At 36.7% G+C, this 20,189-nt stretch overlaps 4 protein-coding genes across 10 annotated transcripts in view; 2 read left to right on the plus strand and 2 right to left on the minus strand.

Annotated features, from left to right (window-relative positions):
- Positions 1-20,189, minus strand: part of LOC134746681 (transcription initiation factor TFIID subunit 11) — a 198,677-nt gene that overhangs the window by 27,867 nt on the left and 150,621 nt on the right. The gene's annotated exons all lie outside the window — the stretch shown is intronic.
- Positions 1,772-7,736, plus strand: LOC134746583 (uncharacterized). Its single transcript, XM_063681003.1, has 4 exons — positions 1,772-1,998; positions 5,814-5,951; positions 6,673-6,802; positions 7,154-7,736. Exons 1-4 carry the CDS (start codon positions 1,872-1,874, stop codon positions 7,254-7,256), a joined length of 498 nt encoding a protein of 165 aa, XP_063537073.1. The 5' UTR covers positions 1,772-1,871; the 3' UTR covers positions 7,257-7,736.
- LOC134746584 (iron-sulfur cluster assembly 2 homolog, mitochondrial) lies at positions 8,966-13,475 on the minus strand. Of its 2 annotated transcripts, XM_063681005.1 has the most exons (3): positions 13,132-13,475; positions 12,097-12,276; positions 8,966-11,432 (listed from the first exon to the last, which is right to left on the minus strand). In XM_063681005.1, the coding sequence occupies exons 1-2, from the start codon at positions 13,377-13,379 to the stop codon at positions 12,099-12,101; spliced, it is 426 nt and encodes a 141-aa protein (XP_063537075.1). In that variant the 5' UTR covers positions 13,380-13,475; the 3' UTR covers positions 8,966-11,432; positions 12,097-12,098. The 2 variants fall into 2 exon arrangements, with proteins under 2 accessions (XP_063537075.1, XP_063537074.1); XM_063681004.1 differs by lacking the exon at positions 8,966-11,432 and having other exon boundaries at positions 11,937-12,276.
- LOC134746624 (protein split ends) overlaps positions 16,535-20,189 on the plus strand; it is a 179,252-nt gene continuing 175,597 nt past the window's right edge. For all 6 annotated transcript variants that reach the window (XM_063681052.1, XM_063681053.1, XM_063681056.1 and 3 more), the window contains exon 1: positions 16,535-16,883. In XM_063681052.1, coding sequence (XP_063537122.1) covers positions 16,801-16,883 — 83 coding nt within the window. In that variant the 5' untranslated portion in view covers positions 16,535-16,800. The remainder of the gene's footprint in view (positions 16,884-20,189) is intronic.

Consider the following 20,189-nt stretch of genomic DNA (forward strand, 5'->3'; position numbering starts at 1 on the left):
TCTTCCATAATGAAGTAATAAAAAGTTGTGTTACGTTCGAAAAAAAATGACACTGACATTTTCTAAGGGCCGTTCTTGGGACTTAGAAAATTTGCTATACCCCAACCAAATTGAAAGCTCATTCAAAATTTTCATCTGATTTTGGAAATAAAGATGATCGAAAACTTGCATTCAATAAAAGTAATCGTAATTGAGTAAAGTAATTAATTATAAATTTTAATTTCGAAATGTAATTAACCATTACATTTTGCAATTGCAATTGTTAATTGAATGCGTAATTACTTTTTACATGTAATAAAAAAAAAACATTACTAATTGTAATTGCAATTAGTAATGGAAATTAAATTACTTTTTGCCCAACACTGCTCGGTACCCACCTAGCACTCACTTTCGTCATGCCAAGATGGTCCCCCCCAAACGGCATATTGTGGGAAACGCCGGTGTGGGTTTAGTGGGTAGGCCCCTCCCCCTCTTTTCTCAATGGAAAGAGCCGGGAGGTGGGAGTCCCACATACCCCCCCATAATGGGCCCACCTCAGGTCAGGGGGACGATGCGTGCATTCCCACACCGACAAAAAAGGCTCCTCAAAATTGTAATTATCTGATACACCAACTAATGCAGCTAATTGTTTCTTTTTAAGTCGAGCATCTTCTATTACGAGTTTTTCAACTTTTTGAACAATATCCGACGATATGACTTCAATCGGGCGTCCTGGGCGAGGGTCGTCTTCAATTGACTCTGCCATGTTTGAAAGAGGCCATGCCACTTGTAAATCATGGTTTTAGCAGGGCACTGGTCACCTTAGACGGCTTTCATTTCATTAATTATAAGTTGCGGAGGGTTTCCTTGCTTCGATAGAAATTTTATCACGGTACGATATTCTATTTGCTCCATAGTCGCACGTTTATTACGAAATAATTTGTTTGAATGGCGATATCTTCAAAACAAATGACGGTTTTGAACTGACATTTATATTTATTGTTTCTAAGAGTTCTCATGCCAGATAAGCAAAGAGGTTTTGTACCATTTTACCTCCTTCTACTTCATTCCGCGAATATTTGTACCTCCCCTCGTATTTACAAACACGTTTAAAGGTTAGGAAATGTTCAAGCAGTACTTACATACACGCCACTTTGTTTAGTAAAGCCAGGTAAAGTAAAGTATGCTTTGTTTAGTAGTACTGCCAACCGTTTGTGTCGTGTCGTGTTGAAGATTTTTAACTAAACATTTAGGCTAAATATCAACAACTTTGAACTGTTTGTCAGGAAATGATTACACTAATACCTACCCATACCGATCACGTACAGCCGAAGTCAGATATGTTTACACTTTTATACCTTACTCCTTTGTAATAAGGCGAAAAATATAAACATATCTTTGACGTCGTGTACATATACACTTATTAATAGCTACAGACAGATTGATGAGAATATACCGACATGTTCACGATCTAGTTGAATTCAACTGAAGTCGTTTGGTTTTGAGGATCTTACAAATACAAGATACTTATTTTGCCCATCCGAAACACAAGTACAACGTTGAAACATCGGTCATGTATGTACCTACGCCTTATCGCGGCACTCATACGTTCATTTCATATAAACATTAATGTTGTCCAAAACCTATACCTTGCAGCTACCAGCTTGATCTTTAATTACACAAAATTGCTACTGATCACTAGGTCAAGTTACACTAGACACAAGCCTACAGTTCCGTTAAAATGTTTTGTGAATGATGTAGCTGGTCACTGATAACTCTTGGGGTCAGGCATGTTCGTGCCTTTGTGATCAGTGGCATCTCAGCAGCGACTCTCGGCACATTCTTGTGCATCGTCTATCTTCGAAGCATTTACCCCATTTTACTGTGATTTAATGGTGCATTTATTCAGCACGTTGAGGATCAACGGCGACTGCAGGAGCCTGGACGGGACAGGCTTTAAGATTGAAGCGCTCAACAACTTCGCTTTGCTGTCCAGCGTATTGTTCAATCTGTGTAAAGGTAATTTTATGGTACAAGTTATTTAGGTTTTTCTCTCTCTCATCCAAGTGTTCATGTTTTATCCTTGTCTACGAAGCAGTAGCGAATCCGAATCAGTAAGCATCAGTTAGGCACCTAGTGGTTAGGTAAATGTAAGAATGACACCAATGTTTGGTCCGTTTATATTTCATAAGAAGATATGCTACATTTCACAGATAGCGCAGTAGGTACGTACGCATTGTTATCAAATTAGTGGTCACGTTTATTACCAGTGCTATACAATCTTAAGCTTTTTAGCTACTTATACGTAGGTAAATATTTTGACATTCAAACTGTTGGGTCATGTTATAAGAAGTTATAGTTATAAGAAGTAGTATATATCTGCGATTTCCTTAATCCCTATTCCCTACTGTCTACAGTACCTATCTATAGGTATTAATATTATAAATGCGAAAGTATTAATCCGTGTACCTATTCACGAATTCACAGTTAAACCACCGAACCATTTAAGGTAAAATAGATAGGGTAGGTATGGAGACTGAGTTACGGGGATAGATATACAATTTTTATCACGGAAATCAACATTCTAAACAGAGGAAGTCAAGAACAGAAGCTAGTAGATAGGTACTTAGCTTAATACAAAAGTGTCCATAGTTCATTCTCACACAGGTAAATAGGAAAGCCCCAACCCAACCCTACCCCTTTACCCTTTATTTCTGGAATAAAACAATTTCAATTTCATTTATGCGGATAAGGGTTCAATCAGAAAATTTGGTTTAAAGCCCTTAGCTTGGGTATGGTAAACTATGGGTAAACTAAACACAATGTAATATTGTTATTGAAATGATATTTCCACACTGGGTATTGGGTATCTATAAGTTTTTACTTAATGGATTCTCAACTCGCTAAGTCTTAGAGAATTTAACAACCGGAGTCGCCTTTAAGAGCTTACCCCTCTGTTGAAAACCTCGACCAATGGATCTCGCCAACTCATTGTATGGACTGGCGTTAATCTGACGGTACGCAAATATCCATCCATTTGACGTGCCCCTCCCGCGCAAAAATCGGCAGACTGTTTTGTAACGAAAATTACAGACAAGGTGACTCCGGTTGTTAAATTCTGTAAGCTCTAGGCACTTCGTTAAAATTGAAAGAAATAGCAACTCCCAGAAGTCTACAATAACAAATAAATTCTGTATCTTATATTATGTATTGTATACTCCATTCCAGCCGGGCTAGCATCTGATTGGCGCGCCAAAATCTCGCCTGCCAGATAGACTACCCGTCCCTCTTTAATTAATACAGTTAGAAAAAGACGAACAGGTAGTCTATCTCGAGGGCGAGATACTGTCGCGCCCCTCCTGTGGACAGAAGGAAAAATGGTTCTCTATGGTGCAAATTTTAGGATATTATTCAAAAAGTATCATTTCCCAATTACCTATACGCTCCAAACCTAGTTTTAAATAAAATATCGAGGAAGGCAATAATTATTAGGTATATAATACTTCTACACACTTTATCCACCAATCATTTTAGCGGTTTTTAAATCATGACTAGTAAATAATACAATATTCTAATTATTGTTTATAATAAATAAATAGTTTCCGTGTAAAACACCAAAAGATTAGGTTTCAACTAAAAAAATATGTTGTTCATAAAAACAATTAAAATAATTAGCAAACAACTATATACCTACGTAACTACGATTCCATCCAATCAAACAAAACAAAGAGAACACAAAATCGTGAGCCTGTGATGCGCTGACTAGACCCATAGATTAGTATGTTATTACTACTAGACCGATATTGGCAGCTAGTATAGTCGGGTCTCTGATTACAAATAGTTGATATGGATCTCGAGGTCTCACTTATACTGGTAGACTAATGGGCTCTGTTCGACTGGTGCGGTTAACATTAACATAGCGGTGGGACAAACACGAGCAATTAAGTAATTGTCTGGTGACCTTTCCGACAGGTGATGCGCACCTGCCTAAATATTACGAAGACAAGAATAGCAAAAAATATAAGGTCACATCACCTTTAAACTCACAAGCACAAAAGTGTTAAAGAAAAACAAGAATTTGCTGGATCGACCGGTCCCATTGTTGAAAATGCAACCTTAACTAAAGGCAGTAAGGTTAATGTTTGGTGAATAAGTAAATAAGTTTTACAACTTTACGACCGCTATTTGGAGAACGGCTATTAAAGTACAGTTGTGGCTGTTAAAATACTCATGACGTTCTAAAATCTAAGCCTAAGCTGTGGCTTTCCTAGTGTCATTGAGTGCCATCATCTGCTTTTCCGCCACATATCTTTGTAAGTAATAAAAATAATAATAATAATAAAAATATTTATTTCCAGTTAATGTTACAACAATAGGATAATCTTTTACAGCAAAGGTTTAAAATCTAGATGTTAAAGCCTAAGATTAACGATGGTCTCCACACTAGGCAAAGCCTGTATCGTGGTTACCAGTTTAAAGATATGTACTTAAATACCTATATCAATTTTGACATAAAACTTTTTTTTTTACATATATTGCCAATTACACTATGTAGATATGTAAGTATACTTATGTAGTTAATCTTTAACGAAACTATTTCCGTACGAAACACACGTCAATCAATGCGATCTCACGATCTGTAAAGCTAAAACTATCAACATACTTACCCAATTGTTGGATATTTTCCAGATTGGTAGGTGTAGGTACCTAACAACCTACTTTGTTGTGACGCAGCTTAGGGGAGAGTGATGGGGGAATTGGGAACGGCGGGTAATTAAAAACAGTGAGATATATACTTCTAACTGCACAAGAGCCGGCGAGATGAAGAGATGGCGGGATGACCTCGTCGCTTTTCGCAGCGACTGGCGGGAGCATGCACCAAACCGTGATGAGTGGCGGAAGAAAAGGGAGGGCTTTGACTAGGAGTGAGACACAAGATCGGCTTTTTTTTATTGGCCTAATTTAGTGTCCCACTGCTGGGCAAAGGCCTCCCCTCGTTTCCTCCACTCGACCCTGTCGTTTGTAGTTTCCCGCCAATCCGGATAAAATGCGTCAAAGTCGTCCCGCCACCTCCTTTTCGGCCAGCCTGCACCCCAGCCAGCACCATCTATGGTGATCCGTGATCCCACTCGGTAACCATTTTGGCCCACCTTTTCAAACCTTGAGTTTGGACTTTAACGCCTCAGATAATGACCATGTTTGAGCACCATAGGTTAGGATTTAGGATAGGCAGGGGCAGGATACACATGTCGATGAGTTTGCGCTGGAGACACGGGAAGGTCACCCTTCAATAGCGCCTTCATGGACCAGAAGCTCTTCCAGGCGTTGTCAATACGTCTATTGACCTCTATGGTTTGCCTGTTTTCGAAGGAGGCTATCTGACCTAAGTAAATGTACTCATCAACATACTGTATATCCTGCCCATCTACCGTGACCCTGTGTTTTGCTCCATTGATCAGCGTTTCCATTTCCCCCGCGGACTGTTTCCAATTACCCCATAGGTTTAGAGTAATAAAAAGGAACGGCAAGGTTTTTCTCTTCGCCCAAATTTAGTAGGATAACATTAACTTAAAATTATTATTTTGTTAAAATTAGATAGACAGATAACCAAACTAACGGTTAGCAAGAAAATTAATTTGGCTTATGACATTCTTATATCTTTTTAGAGCGTTCCCGATTCCCGCACTCTCCCCTATTTCGACACGCTTTCTACATGTGAAATTCTATAAACAGCATTATACTGTTTAGTTTTATTTCTTACTACAGAAAATGCAATTACAAATTAATAACTCTATATACAGTACAAAATCACAAATATACTGTTTAAATTCCAGCCTGTCAAGTAAAGGCCATGGCATCGATCCCGCCGTCCGCGTTCTCGGCTGGGCGCATACGGGAGACTCAGCGCGACATGAAGCTGTCCAACGTCAAGTCTGCCAAGGATCCCAATGCCAAGATATTCAACACTAACTGTGAGTCTATATCTCCTATATTCTAAAGTAGGTTCACGTCACCAGCTTCATGCATCTGGTTTTTAGTTTTACTGAAGCGACTGCCATCTGACCTATAGGTACAACACAACACATATCTACGAGAAAAAATGTTATTAGTCTGGTTCCTTTTCTCTCCATCTAAGGGGTCGGCTTATCGACTTTTTAGAAGGCTTAACAAAAACATACTTTACCTTGAAAATATTTGAATAAGGCAAAATTTTAATCTGCTTTTTAACAACAATTTTTATAAATATTGTTCATATATTTTTTTCCATTATCCGACATTTCTTGCGTATCACGCGACAAAGGAATATAAACTTTTTTAAATTTATCTTTAGTCTTATTTATAACCAAAACCAAATTATACTGGTCCCGCGTTTAAGTACCAAGTCTATTCTAAAATGAACGGAGCCTAGCCGGTTGGGCCAGAATCCAGAACCAAACCCTACTCATGCTTACCCTATAATAGCTCATGTCATAGTGATAGTGTCCGCTTCCCACAGATATAGGAATTCACAAATATTATAATCGAATTGATTGTTATATAGTTGAATTCATATCCAGGTGCTAGTCCTAGGTCCTAGAGCTATCATTAACGCAACACGAGCAATATACACAGAAGAGTTTCCGAATTTTTGTACCTTTAACTACGAGTTCACATGCAAAAAAAAAAACTCTAACATATTATTTACCTTTCCAGTCATGGAGCTATCGCCACTGAAGTACAACAGCAAGCTGATGATGAGCATCTGGGGTTTCTACAACCGGTATTCGCCGCACAACGTGAAGAACGTCAACGATGGCAGTGTCTTCAAGGGGGAGTTGCAGCAGTAAGTTCTTCAGCAATACCTACATCCCTGCAGACTTTTTTTTAGTGATTTTTAGGATTCCGTACCCAAAGGGTAAAAACGGGACCCTATTACTAAGACTTATCTGTCCGTCTGTCTGTCCGTCTGTCTGTCACCAGGCCCGTGTATCTCATCAACCGTGATAGCTAGAAAGTTGAAATTTTCACAGATGATGTATTTCTGTTGCCGCTATAACAGCAAATACTAAAAAGTACGGAACCCTCGGTGGGCGAGTCCGACTCGCACTTGTCCGGTTTTTCTTCAGTATTTTATGTCTGATTGCTATACTCAGTGTTTTCAGTTTGAAAATAATGAATATTGTTTATACTTCAGATCGGCTGCAAACTCCTCTAACAAGACCGAGCCCATCATCACGATGCCATCTGCCAAACTGGACAACGTGTGGGCCGCCATCAACGTCTCTCAATCTCACTAGGCGTAATAATGTGTAATGTGCTAATGTGTATAGGTAATATATAAATACATTCTCAACATTATGTGTATCCATTATACAAATGAGATAAACGCACAGAGGCTAACAAACTAGGTACGCATTAACGACAGACAACAGTGTATAATCAACGTCGCACACAAAAAAAAATAACGCACACCTCGTTACGTGTGGTGCGTAAGCGCTGATGCAGCGTGCAAAATCAAGCGGCAAAATCTTTAAATCAATGACGAAGAAAACGTCTGCTAAAATTGTCACAAGAAATTTTACATGGTAAGAACTAAAGTGCAAAATCTTTAAAATTTATTTACAGCCTGTGCTAGATACATCTTTAAATATACGCATTAAAATAAAATTATTCATTTCATTGTATGTCCTGTAACGAATACACTACATATCAATTCAGTAGTTTTCAATCATAATGTATTTTTTTTTTAATAAATAAAGTTTCATATTTAAAGCAGAGTTCTTATTTGATGTTTGATCAACTTTTTAACCCTGTAAACTGCAATCTAACTATCTACAGTACCGGCCAATAATATATCACCTTTGAGTGTTTTTGTATGAGCTTGTATTGTATAGAGTAAACAATATAGGTTGTTTTGTAGGTTGCATATTTTACTAGTCATTTTATACAAATATATGATGAATATTGCAATAAAATACTGTAAATTACAATAGGATACTCAGCATATTACTAAAAAACCTCTAGTATAAAAATTAAGTTAACAATACATTTAAAAAAACCTCTATGAAAAAACCATTACATGTGTCCAATTTTTCTCATCGTCCTTACAAAGGACTACTACGAGTACTAGACTACCTAAAGCACTGAGGTGGAAGTCACTCACAAATATTTAAAAAAAGTTGCAAATAGAGGCAGTGAACGTATAGAGGTGATATATTATTGCCCGGTACTGTATTATTATGATTATTGTGGCAGCCACTATTTAAGAAATATTGAGATGACTTAAAAGGTATTAAGTCTGAAATTTGAATTTTCATCAATTTTTCATTTCAAACATTTTTTTCATACATATATCTATGATAGGTAATATAATCTTCTATGCCTAGAAAGACCTACAATTCCGTTTACAAATTTTCCATTTTTTAAATTGATTAAAATAAATAGGTCACGGTCAGGGGCGTATTTACCCTAGGGCCAAGGAGGCCATGGCCCTGGGTGGCAAAACAGGGTTTTTTTTCCTTATATGAGATACATTATCATCACTTAATGGGGCGGCGAATGTAACTGGCCCAGCCCAGGGCGCCAAATCTTTAAAATATGTCTCTGGCCACGGTGATAATTTCTGAACCTGTTGGTTATAGTGGAGTAATGAATTATAAATTTGCATGCCTAGCCTCTTATTACACGATATAGGAAATTTAGTAACATAGAAAATAATAACTTAAAATTAAAAGTAGACTTGCTTATACTGCTGTAAATTCTTTATTGTTATATCACAGAAGATGTAAATAAATTAAACTAAATGTCTACATATTTTTGAATCAATATAAACTACATATTTACATTTATGTTTCTCTATTTTTTTATTAGCACACATAAAATTTCAGATAATTTTGGATTCATGCTGATTGCATTATTCCTGTTAAAACAGTTGTGTGTGTCCTTTTGTAAAGCAAGACCATTTATTTGAGAGGATTATGTCTTAAGACGATTCTCGCTGATTTGGCCTTGAGCGTCTCAGCGTCTCTGTACCCGCACCCCGCTCACTGCGATCGTACGTGAATTTCGTCTCGGTGCGGCGACTGCGGCGGAATGAGGTTCAAAGAATAACCTACAGCCCAGAGGCGCGCGGCATTTGGCGCTATACCTCGTATTTGTGTATCTTTTGCAGATATTTTGTTGTTTGAGTATGAGTAGATCATGCGTGTAGTGGGAGGTCGTAAATTATAATAAAAATATATTCCCTTATGCATTATACTTTACAAGCCTCAGTTAGTTAATTTGTGTTTTATCTGTTTCTTACAAATAAATACCTAAGTCAAATCGACGGATTAAGATTTATAGCTAAAGCTTGATATGTACTAAATTGAGGCGTACAGTGCGTTTATTTTATACAGTTTTTTTTTATCCGTAATAAATAAATATAAATAATGCCATTAATAGTTAACTTATAAAATTAAAGTACCTACTAGCTTCATATACTACTACAAATTTGTTATTTTTCGAAGTTCGAAGTTTTCTCAATCATTACGTGGGAATATCATCATTATTAGGGTTCCGTACCTCAAAAGGAAAAAACGGAACCCTTATAGGATCACTCGTGCGTCTGTCTGTCTGTCCGTCTGTCACAGCCTATTTTCTCGGAAACGACTGAACCAATTAAGTTGAAATTTGGTGTATATATGTAAGTTTGTGACCCAAAGACGGACATGTAACGTAAACAAATTAATTTTAAACACGGGGGCCACTTTTGGGGGGTAAAAGAGAAAATAAAAAAAAAAGTTTTTCAAACTATATCGTGTTACATATCAAATGAAAGAGCTCATTGTGAGAATCTCAAATGTATATTTTTTATAATTTTAGGATAAACAGTCAATTCAATTCAATTAAATATATTCTTTATTCAAATAGGCCTAGCAACAAGCACTTTTAAATTGTTTAGAAGTTATTCACGAAAATAGGCAAAAAATGAGCATTTTATCTCCCTTTATCTCCGAAACTACTGGGTATAAAATTTTGAAAAAAATCCACATAATAGATCTTTACCTATAGATCACAGGAAAACTTATTAGAAATGAGCAGTCAAGCGTGAGTCGGACTTAATAATTTACTTTTTGGTCCAACCCCTACGGGTTTATTAAAGACATTTCACGCAAGTTTCACATAAAAAATTAATTGTTTAATTTGAGTAATGTACGGAACCCTTGGAACGCGACTCCGACTCGCACTTGGCCGGTTTTTATTACAAGCGCGCCACAACCAAATCAGCGCTTTGCAGTCATTTATTTTTTTAGTGGTTAACATTATAATATGTCGGTTAGAAAACATTTATTTATTTATTTCAAATGAAGTTTTCTCAAACATACGTATATTATAGTATAATATATACGGATATTATCATTACATTCATTGTAATAGACCGCAAAATACCGTGTTGCGCTCGCTAATGCGCGTCGCAACCAAATCAGCGCTCTGCAGTTATTTATTCTTTGGCCACAATAACTCCGATATTATAGCACTTTGCTTGTGCATAAGCGAACATAGTGCAAGGAAGGCACGGAGCGACACAGCCTCCTCGTCTCAAAGCTGGCACACGACTGCCGGCCACGCCATTTTCAGGCTGCATACGCATGAAATGTGGAAAAACGTTCGATTTCTTAAGAAAATATTTTTTGATTAAGAAAAGCTATGTTGCATTTGTAGAACCTGTTAAAACATTTTTGTTAGTTTAAAAATAATTTTAATCGATTAAGCCGTTTAGAAGTTATAAGCAAAGTTAGCCGCAAAACGGCCTGTCGTGTTATTTTTTTTTCGGTGAAACTACAAATTTCAGGAAAAAAGTCAAATGTTGCGATTGTTGTCCATAGAGTGAAGATGCATATATATTTTTTTGATAATTTTTGGTTGACTCATTTAGAAGTTATAAGCTCTAAAAAGTAACAGTTTTTGGCCAAAAACTGCGCGAAGCGCCTTAAATAGAAGAGTGCATGAATTGCATTGCTTCAACAGACTGGAGACAAACAGAGAATAAGAGACATATTGAAGATTCTTTTTGGCATAATTATCCAGGAAAATAACATAGAAAAATACTAGTAAACCAAATTGGGACAATCTTTGAAGACGAATTAAATGTACCAAGTACAAGTAAGGTCAGCCAATGCAGCCAAATCCGTCATAGGGGCATTACATCCACAAAGGAGCGATTGCTTTTATTTTCAGCAATCAAAAGCAGACGGGCTTTTTATCCAGTGGTAAAAAATATATATAAGTATATTTGCTTGTGTACAGAACCTTATGGACATTTGTTGGTTTGAGGACTTGATTCATAGCTTTATTTTTAAGTGTTATTTTCCCCAGTATAGTGGGGTCTTTCAATACAAGGTTCAAGAGCTGTTGACAAGTTTTTTTCTTTCAATGCTTGTTTGATTAATAACAAATTAACATGCTCTTCCATTCATTTTTTTTAGGTTTGCCTGCAAAGATAATTTTGAGTTTAACTATAGGTAAAGAACTGACAATTTGTAAAGTTTATTGTAATTATATAAAGTCTTGTTGGTTATATATGTTGCCCTTTATTTTATACACTACTTTAATAACTTCATTTAAAAACTTAAATTTTATGCCCTGGCCATGGTTAACAAAATGTTAAATGATTTGCCTGCTAATGATGATACCGAAAATAGGTGGCAGGTGGTAATCAAATATTATCAGCAATGGTTAGTGTGATATATCTTTATATACAATAATGGCGCAAAATGAAGGAGGCCTACACCCAAAGGGTAGAAAAAGGCTAAAGAGAGAGAGAGAGAGAGAGAATAGGCTTTTCTAATGGGGCCTGTAGACGGGCCATATTTTCACTGCAATATGTGGCCGGCAACTATTGGTGTCTTTCTTTAACATATGAGTAAAAGAGGGACACCAATAGTTGCCGGCCACATATTGCAGTGAAAATGTGGCCCATCCACAGGCCCCTTAAGCCACTACCACTGTTTATGGTCTATAACAGAATAACAATATCTCTTTGTTATTGTATATGGTGTTTGTTTGTATTGAGCACCTGTATAAAATATTAAATTTACAAATGTCACCTACTTATTCTATCTTTACCACCTTAATTTTTTTATATATTCTAGTTACCTTTAGTCGATTTTGATTGAAAAACTTGCCCCGCATGAGCAGCCCAAATCAGCATTAGGATTCTGAACCACTCTAAATGCTGCTCGAATTAGTTCAGTGTGATAGTCAATTGTGGATCCCTTGATGTATTCAAGTGAAGTATCATCTATTACTACCTTAACTCCATCTTTCTCGAAAACTCTGCAACAATAAAATATATTTTTCATGGTAAAAAAAAAACAAGTAACTTAATATGCTGTAATAAAAATTATCCCCATCCCTTACAAACCCACTTCCAACAATCAAAATAGCCTAACTGCAAGTGGCTGGTCCCGGTCACCCGCTCAAGGCCTTTATTACATATTTTAATTTAATACACGGTGTTTCCTGTAACAGGAGCAATCAATTAAACTGGAGGCTGTACGAATCAAACTGACCAACATTTGTTCACAACTTTTTAAAATTATTAAAGTTTTAGATTATACCTTTTTCATACTAATTAAACATTATTTTCAATGTACGTTGCCATCTGTGTGCTTGACGTTGCTTGTCACCCTTTAAACATAAGAAATTTTGCAATACATTGCATCTTAGAATAAACTTTAAAGTGTAATGAAAATCAAAACACGTTATTTTTAAAAGTTGCTGAACAAATGTTGGTCAGTTTGAGGAGTACAGCCTACAGCTTAATTTAATGCTCCTGTTACAGGAAACACCCCGTATAAGCTTATGTCTAGAAGTCTACCCTCCTAAGGCCCAGCCATACAAATGAAAAATCCAACATTGCCACTGAAATTTTAACCTATAGTGTAGGAAATAGAGTTGATTTTGCGTAGTTTGAAAATTGAACGAAACAAAGAAAAGCTACTGTTCCAATTGAATATGATTTAAATTTATCAAACTGAAGAAGTACTATAGGTAGGACCTTGGGCCTTAGGAGGCTACAATATATGTCAGTGTGTAATATAATGTGTTTGTTTAGCTGACAAACCGGAGAACACAAAATATAGTAACTGCACTAGGTATAGTGCTCGTAATTCGTAAAATTAAACAAACCTGTCATCATCTTGAAGTTTAGTGTCGACCTCAAATTTGTACTGGAATCCCGAGCAACCTCCGCTTTCTACGCACACCCTTAAGAAGCTCTTCTCATCATCACAAAGCTGTTTTAATTTTTGGACGCAGCTCTCACTGATCACAATCCCCTCTTGTGGCGCAGGTGATGTCTGGATATTGCGTAAACAATACACATTATTACGTTGAGCGCGGATCGCACACAGCAATGGCCTCGCTCTCCGAAGCATTTTCCTTATTATTATTTGATATTTATTTGCATAAAAAATTGAATTTTCAGTGGCATAAACAATTTAGTGAATCTTGAGTTACACAGCAAAGGAAAACGGAAATCCAAAATATTCACTTCACCTGAATGTCAAACGTCAAAGTTGTTAGTTGACAGTGACATTGACAACTTTTAACAGGGATCTGTTTTACCTACAGAAAAAAACGCTGTCATAAGTTACCAAAAAAGCTTAATTACAAAAGAAGTCTATTTTTTCCTGAATGACAACATTTAGAAAGGGATAGAGCCGAAAGAGGTCTCCCCCGTTTAGGCCGTTTAGCTTGACACGATTTAAAAACAAGAATCCTCCTCTCCTCCTTCTTAGGGTTCGGTACCCAAAGGATAAAAACGGGACCCTGTTACTAAGACTCCGATGTCCGTCTGTCTGTCTGTCACCAGGCTGTATCTCATGAACCGTGATAGATACTTGAAATTTTCACAGATGATGTATTTCTGTTGTCGCTATAACAACAAATACTAAAAAGTACGGAACCCTCGGTGGTCGAGTCCGACTCGCACTTGTCTGGTTTTTTTTGTTCTTATTTACTGACAATTTAGTTTGACCAACTATATCACAATTAATTGAAAAATTAATAAATATATCGGTAATATTCGTATAATAAAAAAATGCAAGCCCTAAAGTTTCAAAATGTAAGTTTTTTTAAACATCAAAAACGAAAAAAATAATGGCTCCCATTCGATTCCTTACATTTGATTGTGCTAATATTGATACCCGAGCAAGCGAAAAATTTCAAAATTGAAATCTTGAGCGTTGCGAGGGTTTCAAGGCACGAGTGTTAAACAAATTTAGCCACCGAGTGAAACACAAAAATTTTCACGACCCCAACACTTACAAGGAAAATACTACCTAACTGTAAAATATCAAACAAAATCAAAGCAAATCGGTTCAAAATTAATGTTGTTAAATAGGTATTTATCATTCAAAATCATAATTTAAAAGTCAATTCTACCAGCAAACATAAGAAAATACTCAAAATTTGCATTTGATTACTTTGCCTTACATGTGAATAAAATGCAACTTTCTTATCAGTTTAACTAACTTAGCGGTTTCTCACGTATTTTAGTCACTCGCGCGACATATGAGTAGCGCGAGACGGACAGACGGACAGTACAGACACAGACTTACAGACTTAGTAATAGGGTCCCGTTTTTACCCTTTGGGTACGGAAGCCTAAAAAGCAAAAGGTATAGTTTGTCAAGGGACTGTCTCATTTCGGGCGTAGACGGAAAGAGTCATACTGTCTTTGTCTTGCACTTTTGCTGGCGCCCAGAAGAAGGGGATGAGTGTAGTTTTTTTGTTTCCATTTACTGACAAGATTTGCTTGACCTATATATGTTGGAAATTTGGAATATTGTGTAGCCACCAAATGTTGCTTAGGTATCGCGGCAATTTTGGGGACCCCATATTATTTACAAGTCCCAACAACATACAAAAAATGTTGGTGACGGTTACCGCAACTCAACTAGGTATCTCTATGACCGTTTCCGGTAAGACTTAGCGGGCTCAGTCATTAATAATGACTCATATTGGCACAAACTTGTAATACCACCATCAGTTCCCGCGTTTGATATAGCAGGAGCACAATTGATTCTGATGTGTTTTGGTGGGTACTTATTGGGGAAATCGCATTGCGAACAGTATACTACTTATATTTGGTCTAAAAACAGGCCAAGTGCGAGTAGGACTCGCGCACGAAGGTTTCCGTACCATTACGCAAAAAACTGCAAAAAAATCACGTTTGTTGTATGGGAGCCCCACTTAAATATTTGTATTATTCTGTTTTTAGTATATGATGTTATAGCGGCAAAAGAAATATATCATCTGTGAAAATTTCAACTGTCTAGCTATCACGGTTCATGAGATACAGCCTGGTGACAGACGCATAGACAGAGCGGAGTCTTAGTAATAGGGTCCCGTTTTTACCCTTTGGGTACTAGGAATCCTAAAAAAATATAAAAACATGCGATTTTCAATCCCGAGGTCGTGTCGTGGGTTCAAAACCCGGCTTGTACGAATGAGTTTTTCGGAACTTATGTAGGAAACATCATTTGATTTGATATAGTTTGTCAAAGGACTGTCTCATTTCAAACATAGACAGAGAGAATCATACTATCTTTGTCTTACACTAGTACTAGAGCCCTAAGAAAAGGATGAATATAGTTTTTTTTGTTCTTATTTACTGCCAATTTGGTTTGACCAACTATATAAGGAAAACGTCGTGAGGAAACCGAACTAACCTAATAAGGCCTAGTTTCCCCTTTGAGTAGGAAAGTCAGATGGCAGTCGCTTTCGTAAAAACTATGGTGTCTACGTAAATTTTTGGGATTAGTTGCTAAGCCGGCTCGTCGGGGGCGGGCCGCCCGTGGCAAAAACACAGGCAAAAAGCCGGGATGGCGCAAGGAAGATGCTTAATAATAATAGTTATCTGCCTCTTTATAAGCAAGTAAACGAAATTAAAGCATGTTTGTTAAAATGGTATCTTTAAATGGCAAGTGAATAAAATATGGTAGGTATTTGTAAACAAACGATTAAAGATGATATCTATTCTTAAAACACGACATTGTCACTACCCGTGAATTTCCTATTATTTTGGTAAACATTTCTTGAATAGCAACACTCACATAGCTGTTCAACGAGTTAGAGCGAGTCAAAGCGACGTAATGTAGAAAGAGAAAGGAGACACGCTGGGTTAGCTGGCCAGCGATCCTTTGTATTGATACTTTTGATATAGAACATTTTTGAAAGCTCCCCATGAAAGATCCCTAGAATACCATTTTAGTATGTTTCAAAGTATGTTTTACACCCAGGTACGTAAATTTGCTTAAAAACATTCTGTAAAATTTCCAATTTTAGCACTGTACGTTCAATACCATGGAAAATGCATTCAAATACACTTAAATGTGGATATTCTAAAGAAAAAATACCATTTTATCCAAAATAGTGCTAAGATGCTTCAAAATTTTCGTAATTTGTGTAGACTATTTTCAAAAGAATGTGGCGAATTTTGTTGTTTTGTAGTTGGTCACCCCACTCTACTTTGCGCGGCAGCGGTCAGAAGGCGGAGCTTATCGGCAAACTCGCGTCGAGGCTCAGCTCGCTGTCAATTCGAGAGCTGCGACGAGTACGCTCGCGTCTATTACGTGGTGTGTTTACGTGAAGTGGATTCTGTGGTGAGATTATCGAATGTCGTAAAGTGAAAGATAGTGTTGTTTGGTCAAGTGCAACTTATGTGTTCGAAAGATTTTATATGGTGTAGTTAAAGTGAATCAAAATGTGTGAGGCACCGTGGTGTGCGAAATTGATTTTTGCCACGTAGTGACGCGAACGGGTGAATGATTCCTAATGTGGAGTTCGAAGCAAGATGGTTAGAGAGACTCGGCACCTGTGGGTTGGAAATTTACCCGATAACATTCGCGAGGATCGAATAAGGGAGCACTTCAAACGGTAATTAATGTCTTTTTTTATAAATACTGCTGTAATTTGTTTACAGTTGGGTATTTTCTGAATCATACTCGCTTGGTTTTAAGCCTGTATTTCATTATGTGAAGGGTTTAATGGTTAAATGGATTGACAGCATTATTTGTTTACATCTGAACATCTGCCTGAAGGTCTACACATTAACACTCATCTCGTGCAGACGAATCTAAAGAAAAATGTGTGATCAATTTATTGGTTCCATTTTGTGATCTAACGAATTCACTTGGTTGAGCTAAACGTCTGCCGCTGCCCTCATAATAGATTCTCGGGGCCCCTGTTTATACGAACAAAAGGTCAGCGTTAACTAAAGTTTAAATGCATTAACAGGGGGGAAATAGGTACCCATGCCTGCATCCTGCAATTGTAATGATCATGGGTAATTATAATTTTTTGAATAGCTTTTTTTGGAGTTAAATAGGTACAACTGGTACAAGCGAGTGATTTTACGAATCTTTTTAAACGAACCATTGGTGCACAGCAGTGCATTAGCTCGATATTTCAGTCTCAACTCCTGTAATTATTTTTATATTGCTGCTAATTTGCTATTTACAAACAGGTGCTTACCTATTTATCACGTGATATTATTTCAGCTTTACATTCATTTACATCTGTTATTGTTATTGAATATTGTGTTCAACTTCTTATGCTGGCACGACACTTCGTTATGTGTTATTCGTTAAGCGCGTTATTCGTCCGAATACGACGAAGTCCCCTATTTGTTGTTCGTTTCACATAAACATATATTTAGGCAAATACAGCGAAGCCGCATAACGAATAACACATAACGAAGTGTGGTGCCAGCATTATAAAAATATGTGTCATTCTCAATCAAAAGGTACCACTTTGTCGCTTATGGATTCCGAGATATTAACGATTTTGTAAATCAAGTCGAAATTGACGAAATTTTGTTTTGTTCAGAAACAGTCTACTCGTAGACACTTAAAATAATCATGTGTCATCGTCAATTAAAAGGGTATTTATTGTCGGTATTGAGTTATTGCTACCAGCATATAGTCCAAAACATGCTGTTTTAAATGCAAAAAGAATCAGAACTCTAAGTTCCGTACTTATTTTTCTATGATTTTTTGATAATTCATCATGTAGGTAAATGTACAGATTTGAGATATTCGATGTTCAAGTTTGAAAGTTTAAAAGACCAAGTTCTAGTGCGAAGTTATGGAGATTTTTTAAAATATTCCTTAATCATTATACTCCTAAACAAATGACATTTGATCTCTAATTATATACATATAATTGAGGTATTATAAAAAAAAAGCAAGTAGGGTATAGAGACGTAACATAAAAATATAAATAGACGTGTGCGCCGATTAAAAAATGATCGGCGGCGGCGTGATATCGGCGTGACCTTGACTTTCGGGTTTCTTGAGAAAAATCATTAATTTGTTGTTTTTCTTCAAAATTTGATCTTTCCAGGTTGCTGGCCAGTGAACTAAGTATAGTTTTGAATAGGCTGTGAGCAAAATAGGATTTGTAAATGAATAATATAGGATAGGTATAATAACTTGATTTCCCTAGTAACCTGCAGTAAGGGGTTACCGATCCGATCTGTAACTCTCATGATTTCCATGGCTTATCGTATTAAAAATGACGGACATTAACGAAACAGAACTCCAAAATTCTTGAAATTTGCTATACTTAGTGGACTGCTATGGCTTCCATTTAACGGTTTTCTTACTGAGACGTATCTTTTTTCTTGTTTTCTCATTGCTGAGGATCGCGACCACATGCACTTTAGTTGCATGTCGAATACCTCTGTTCTTCTAGATCTTGTCGAGGTTAGACATAGCACTCTTAGCCATGCGAGCTCTGCGGCGTATCTCGGTGGTGCAACCACCGGCACTAGTTATCAACGCAAGATATACAAATTAGCTCGCTTTTTCGTAATCGCCGAGTGCGTCGGTAACTGGGTGAATATTTGCCCTTTCTACTACCATTACTTTTTTCTTAGAATGCTTGATCTGAAGACTTCTCTAGAACTTTTATCTTCAATTTTCTTTAGAAGAGCCATTTCTTGTTGTTTTTCCCGTCAGGCAGTTACAAGAACTATGTACCAAGTCATATTACTCAAATTTTCATTCATTCTTGTTAGATGGGCCATTATGGAAAGGGCTTATATTATAAGTTTATAACTACTACAAAAATGTTTGGCTAATTGAAAGCCCCAGTGACCTAGGTGACAATAACCATAGCAACGAGTGACAAGAAAATGTTGCTTCACCCATTTACAGCATACACATTTCCGTAGGGCAAGCGTTTGCGCGGTTCGCCAGATTGACAGTGAATTTAGTGTTGTCACTCTGTCTCTTTCTTTCTTTCTTTTTCTCGAGAGTATTCGCACATCAATATTTTCAGTTTCAGATTTTTCTGAACTTAAATACAGTTTAAGACGCAAGCAAATAAGCAAGGATGATGATGATGGTCGCAACATTAGCCAGTTAGTTTTCCTTTTCTATTCCACTTTGAGGTCCCATGTTACATGAGCCCTGTGTTTTCGTTGCTCGTAAGTCTTGGCATGACTGAGAATTCTGCCTTCGTATGTGATGCAATGTGAATTCACAATTAACAAGAAAAAATCCTTCTTCATATACCTATCTCTCTCTCATATTTCTTGACGCCGAATACTGAGGATTACCCAGTTACTTAAATCGGTGTGTCAAACAGTTTGTGCAACTGCCTATTCTGTTTCATTTAATTAATAATTGATGCATATTTGACAACTGTAACATATATAATACAAAAAATCCATATTGTAATACAAATACCAACTTGGAATAGCTAATTAACAACACACAAGGTCACGCCGATATCACGCCGATCATTTATCGGCGGCGGCGGCATGGCGAAAAAGCCCGGCGGCGGCGGCGCGCCGGCGCGGCGCACACGTCTTAATCAATAGGTTCTCGGCTATCTTATATTGTTTTTGTACGACTATAGGTAGGGCTAGGGATAATAGTAAAAGTCATGAAACAGCTATAATGTCAAAAGCTTTTTTTTAAATCAAAAATCAACATTAGTTGTTGAAATCTTACATATTAATCAAAATAATTAGTAGTTAACAAGCATTGTATGTTAAATTATGCATAAATTTAACCAAAAAATGTAAAAACAATACAAAAGAACTTAGTTTTCTATAAAAAAGTGGCTTCGAAGTTTAGTACTTTGGATATAATTCTTGTATGAAAAGTGATTAAGGGTACCACATTGTCGCTTTTCATAACTTTAGAGAAAATAAAATTCTGCATGCATTTTTTA

This window comes from Cydia strobilella, chromosome 13, assembly GCF_947568885.1.
Source record: "Cydia strobilella chromosome 13, ilCydStro3.1, whole genome shotgun sequence".
NCBI classification, from domain to species: Eukaryota; Metazoa; Arthropoda; class Insecta; order Lepidoptera; family Tortricidae; genus Cydia; species Cydia strobilella.